Source organism: Trichechus manatus, unplaced genomic scaffold, assembly GCF_000243295.1.
Source record: "Trichechus manatus latirostris isolate Lorelei unplaced genomic scaffold, TriManLat1.0 scaffold00057, whole genome shotgun sequence".
Taxonomy (NCBI): domain Eukaryota; kingdom Metazoa; phylum Chordata; class Mammalia; order Sirenia; family Trichechidae; genus Trichechus; species Trichechus manatus.
In genome coordinates, this window is record NW_004443993.1 from 4,298,309 (window position 1) to 4,304,649 (window position 6,341).

The 6,341-nt window shown below is 42.0% G+C and overlaps 1 protein-coding gene across 1 annotated transcript; it reads right to left on the reverse strand.

Moving 5' to 3' along the window:
• Positions 1-2,945: 2,945 nt before the first annotated feature.
• LOC101357304 (olfactory receptor 7C1-like) lies at positions 2,946-3,923 on the reverse strand. Its single transcript, XM_004378580.2, has one exon. It carries the CDS (start codon positions 3,921-3,923, stop codon positions 2,946-2,948), a length of 978 nt encoding a protein of 325 aa, XP_004378637.2.
• Positions 3,924-6,341: the final 2,418 nt, after the last annotated feature.

Here is a 6,341-nt window from a genome sequence, read left to right on the forward strand (position 1 = left end):
TGAAGTATAAGGGCTGAAGAGAAGATTTCAAAGAGCAGCTCAAGAAGACAAAGCAAAGTACTATACTGAAATGTGGAAAAACCTGGAGATATAAAACCAAAAGTGAAGAATGCGCTCAGCATTTCTAACCTGAAAGATCTTGAGAAAAAATTCAAGTGTCAAGTTGCAATATTGAAGGATTGTATGAAAAATATTAAAGGATGCAGGAAGCATCAAAAGAACATGGAAGGAATACACAGAGTCACTGTACCAAAAAGAATTGGTCAATATTCAGCCACTTCAGTAGGTAGCATATGATCAAGAACTGATGATATTGAAGGAAGAAGTCCAAGCTGCACTGAAGGCTTTCATGTAAAAGAAGTCTCCAGGAATTGATGGGATACCACTTGAGATGTTTCAAGAAAGAGATGCAGTGCTGGAGGAGATCACTCATCTATGCCAAGAAATTTGGAAGACAGCTACCTGGCCAATTGACTGGAAGAGATCCACATTTGTACCCATTCCAAAGAAAGGTGATCCAACAGAATATGGAAATTATTGAGCAATATCATTGTCACAGGCAAGTAAAATTTTGCTGAAGATCATTCAAAAGAGGTTGCAGCAGTACATCCACAGGGAACTCCCAGAAATTCAAGCTGGATTCAGAAGAGGATGTGGAACGAGGGATATCATTGCTGATGTCAGATGGATTGTGGCTGAAAGCAGAAAATACCAGAAAGATGTTTACCCGTGTTTTACTGACTATGCAAAGATGTTTGACTGTGTGGATCATAACAAATTATGCATAATTATTCCGAAGAATGGGAATTCCAGAACACTTAATTGTGCTCATGAGGAACCTGTATTTGGATCAAGAGGCAGTCATTCAAACAGAACCAGGGGAGACTGTGTGATTTAAATTCAGGGAAAGTATGTATCATGGTTGTATCATTTCACCATAATTATTCAATCTGTATGATGAGGAAATAATCCGAGAAGCTGGACTATATAAAGAAGAGCGTGGCCTCAGGTTTGGAGACTCATTAACAACCTTCGATATACAGATAACACAAACTTCGTTGCTGAAAGTGAAGACGACCTGAAGCACTTACTGATGACCATCAAAGGCCACAGCCTTCAGTATGGATTACACCTCAACATAGAGAAAACAAAAATCCTCAAAACTGGACCAATAAGTAACATCATGATAAACAGAGAAAAGATTGAGGTTGTCAAGGATTTCATTTTACTTGGATCCACAATCAACACCCATGGAAGCAGTAGTCAATAAATCAAAAGACACATTGCATTTGGGCAGATTTGCTGTAAAAGACCTCTTTAAATGTTAAAAAGCAAAGATGTCACCTTGAAGACTAAGGTGTGCCTAACAGAAGCCATGGTGTTTCAGTCGCATGTGAAAGCTAGACAATGAATAAGGAAGACCCAAGAAGAATTGATGCCTTTGAATTATGGTGTTGGCAAAGAATCCTGAATATACCTTGATTTCTGGTGGAACAAACAAATCTGTCTTGGAAGAAGTATAGCCAGAATGCTCATTAGAAGAAATAATGGCAAGACTTCGTCTCACGTATTTTGGACATGTTATCAGGAGGGACCAGTCCCTGGAGAAGCACATCATGCTTGGTAGAGTAGAGGTCAGCGAAAGCAAGAGAGACCCTCCGTGAGACGGATTGACACAGTGGATGAAACAGTGGGCTCCAGCGTAGCAACAATTGTGGGGATGGTACAGTACTGGGCAGTGTTTCATTCTGTTGTACATAAGGTCACTATGAGTCAGAATCAATGCAACGACACCTAACAACAACAACAAGGATTAGGATTTTGTACATGTTAAACTTGATATATCTATTAAACTTACAAGTGGAGAATCTATGAATCTAGAGTGATCCTGTCTGGAGATATGCGTTTTGGAGTCCTCAGGCTAGAGATATGATTTTAAATCCATGAGACAGCATGACATCACCTAAGATTTAAGCTAATTTATTCATTTCACAAAAATTTATTTCACTTTTTTCTGTTTCGGAGATTTTGCTAGGCAGAGGGGATATGAAGATTTGAAAAAGACAAAGTACCAGCCTCCATGGTATTTCCTATTTAGGTTATTGGGAAAAGTATTATTTATTGTTTGATTTAGCATCACATATACATCAAAAAGTAAAACTTCTAATCACATATATTAATTGTGAAAATGGAGTTTTGTGTAGAATTTCATGTTGTTGTTAGGTGCCGTCCAGTCAGTTCTGACTCATAGTGACCCTATGTACGACAGAACAAAACACTGCCCGGTTACTATTGTAGAATTTCATGATACTAGTATAGAATTTCGTGTTTTTACTATAGAGTTTTTGTGGTATCCTGAGATGCTTAACAAAGTAAGTTTACAATAGACAAGATAGGAATACCTTCAAAGGTTTGGCAACATTTTCCAGTAAAGGGCTAGAAGGTAAATATGCCAGGCTCTGCAGGACAGCTGGTCTCTGTGGCAGTGACACAGCTCTGCTGTTGCAGCAGGAAAGCAGCTGTAGACAACACATATGCCAATGTGCATGGCTGAGTTCCAATAGAACTTTATATACAAAAACAGGTAAAGGGCCAGGTTTGGTACTCCAACCATAGCGTGCATTTGCAGGTGGTACTGATGAAAGAGTATCTTAAACAATGGTCAGAATCAAGACATGGTATGTTATGGTGATTCCAGAAATAAAGGAGGATAAATGGCTGCTTGGATACATCTAAGATCTATGAGAAAGTGAAAAAGGCTACCCGATATATAACTTTATGATCAGTAGAGAGGGCAGGAAAGATGCCAAAGGAAGACCCAAGCACAGAGTTGCTTTAAAATCCATGAAACTGCACAAAATCAAAATTTTGGGTGAAAGAGGGCAGAGTTTCTGGTCCTCAGTGGTGTTAACCCTGCTACTCATGATGATCTTCCAACAGACCCATCAGTGAGAGGCAGCTGCCCTTCTAAGGAGTCTCCCCAGGGCCCCTTTAATGTCCCTGTTCCTCAGACTATAGATGAAAGGGTTCAACATGGGTGTGACCACTGTGTACATCACCGAGGCCATCAGATTGGTCCTAGAGGATGGTGTGGCTGCAGAGCTGAGGTAGACCCCAAAGCCTGTGCCATAGAACAAGGAGACAACAGAGAGGTGAGACCCACAGGTGGAAAAGGCTTTATACTTGCCCCCAGCTGATGAAATTTTCAGTATGGAGAAGGCAATCTGAGAATAAGAGAAAAGTATTCCAGTGAAAGGAATTAAGGCCAGGAAGCCAGTCACCAAATATACCACGATGTTATTGATGAGAGTGTCAGAACAGGCAAGCTTCAGGACTTCGGGAGGATCACAAAAAAAGTGGGGGATTTCTATGCACTTGCAGAAGGACAGCCTCAGAACTGGCAAAAATTCTATGAGGGAGCCCATGACACTGAGACACCAGGACCCCAGAACCAGCAGTCCACAGAGCTGGGTGTTCATGATGACCATGTAGTTCAGGGGGTGACAGATGGCCACGAAGCGGTCATAAGCCATTACAGTCAGGAGTAAATTGTCCAGGCATCCAAAAACAATGAAAAAAAATATCTGAGTGAGGCAGGTTTCATAGAGGATGGATCTGCTCTGCATCTGGATGTTCACCAGCATCTTTGGTATGGTGGTAGAGGTGAAACAGATGTCAACAAATGACAGGTTGGAGAGAAAGAAGTACATGGGTGTGTGGAGATGGGAGTCAGAGCTAACGGCCAGGATGATGAGCAGGTTCCCAGTGAAGGTGACCAGGTACATGGACAGGAACAGCCCGAAGAGAATGAGCTGAATTTCTAACTTCGCTGAAAATCCCAAAAGAAGAAATTCTGAGACACGTGTTTCATTTGCTGATTCCATGTGGATGAAACCCCTACCATGAAAGAGGCAAAGCATCATTCAATTATCAGCAAACAAACAACACAGAAATGTGGTTGCCTTTCATTGGAAGTGGAGGAATGAATAAAGTACTACATTTGTCTACTTTTCTTCACTTGGGAAATTCTAAACAGTTCCCTTCTTTCCTTTGCTGCTACTTCTATCTGGAAACCTAAACACAGACCCAAAGTTGTACTGTGTCTATCATGATTACTCGAAGTATGGTCCTTGGACCAGCAGGATCAGCATCATCTGGGAACTTAGTAAGAATGCAGCATCCCAGACCCACCCAGACTTGCAGAATCAGAGTCTGCATTTTACCAAGCTTTTGGGACCTTCATTTGCTGATGTGGCAGGACTCAACATGAGAAGAAACAGCTGTAAACATCTGTTAATAATAGGAACATGGAACGTACAAAGTATGAATCTAGGAAAAGTGGACATTGTCAAAAATGAAATTGAATGCATAAACATCAATTTCCTAGGTATTAGCTGAAATGGACTGGTGTTTGCCATTTTGCATCAGAGAATGATATGGTCTACCCTGTCAGGAATCACAAATTGAAGAGGAATGGTGTCACATTCATCGTCAAAAGGAAGAACATTTCAAGAACTACCCTAAAGTACAATGCTGTTAGTGATAGGATAGTTTCCTACTGCCTACAAAAAAAAACCAGTTAATACAACTATTATTCAAATTTGCACACCATTTCCAGGTAACATGGTGCTATAGACAGAAGCACCACACCATCCCTCCACAGCAAAGATCTGAAAAACAACGTCAAACAGGGACAAATGTCAATCCTGAAACCCTAAGCATCAAATGTAGATAAAGAACTCAGCCAAACACCGAATGAAATAAGAAACTGACAGCAGAGAGCGAGGAGAGAGACATGCAGAGGTCCCCTATCGCTAACGCAGCACGGATCTGCCATCTTGGATTCCTGTCGGAGATTGGCAAACAGGGAGTACGAAAAAGCAGCTTCACAGAGCTCCCACAGGAGACAGAACAACCGGTAACTAACGATATATGCTTTCCCACCCCCCACTCTTCTTCACCACTACTCGACCTCCTCTGCTTCCTACAGCCACAGTCTCTTGGCCAGGAAGCAGTGGCTTCACCCCTATGCCACTTGGATTCCACCTGCCTGCACTGGCCGGCTCCCTGAGTGCCATTTGTTGGTTGCTGGTGTTGCTTTTTTTCTGCTTCTTTTGGTTTCTTCCATACCTCTCACCACCTCCCACTCCTTTCTCTCAAATGCCTGGCTCCATGTGCCATCTTTGCTTCTTCCTGAAAGGCTGTGAAACACTGCTTGACTATGCAACTCCTTCCCTACTGGTACTGCCAGTATGGTGGTACCCCTGGGGCCTTTGTTTTGATTTGTTTTTCTTTGTCTTTTCTTGGCTTGGGAGCCCCTTCTAGCCAAGCAGTACTGCACAGCTTGGGAGCTACTCCCTCAATCTGCACAGCCACACAGTGGGATCCCCGGGGGCATTTCTTTTTTCTTGTTTTTGTTTCTTTTCTTTTCTGTCTTTTTCCCTTTTGTCTTTTTCATTTCTCAGTTTCTCTTCTCTCTATACTTACCATCTCTTCCTGTCTACTGAATACCTGGCACTGTGTGACACCTCTACCCCTTCTAGCCAGGCTGTACTTCACAGCCTGGGAGCAACTTCTCCAGTCCTAGTGGCCACACCGATGGTATCCCAGGGGGGGGATTTGCTTTTCTTTCTTTTTTTTCCTAATTTTTAGATATTTTTTTTCTTTTACCCTTTCTCTTTTTTTTCTTTTTCTTTTTGTCCATTTCTCAGTCGTTCATCTCTCCACTCCAATGGCAAACTACCTTAGCACTCTTTTTTGTTTGTATGTTTTTGTCTCTTGTTTCTCTCTCTCTCTCTTCTTTCCCATACCAACCTTAGCTCCACACATCACAATCTCCCCCCTCCTTCCTGTCTACCTGCACTGTGTGCTGAACATCACACCCCCAAGCAGCACAGGCACAACCTATTGGAATGTGCCCTGCACTGATTCCACGCCCACCCTGTTGGCCCTAGTACATACCACAAACAACACATCCAAGCAACTCCCCTTCAGCTGGACCTACCCTGCTCTACCATACCTGAGCGACTGATCCTACCCATTGGAGAAGGAGGCAAAAAGTATTGTGCCCACAGAAAAGCAAACAACAAAGTGTGCACAGCCTGCCTGCTCAGACATAAACAAATAAAAAGTAGGACAAAACAAACAACTCTACCATCAATAAACGAGGAAAATAACTACTGAATGTCCCGAAGACAACAGACAATATAAAAATATAAAAAAAGGACAAGATGGTTCCAGTAGACATCCAAAATAAAACTCCAGATGACTTTCCAGTAGAACAAACAGCACTAGAACTACCTGATAGAGAATTCAAATCTCTAATATTCAGAGTTATCCAA

Coding starts and splice junctions, on each gene's coding strand:
- LOC101357304 (XM_004378580.2), bottom strand. CDS start 3,923: ATGATGCTTTGCCTCTTTCATGGTAGGGGTTTCATCCACATGGAATCA.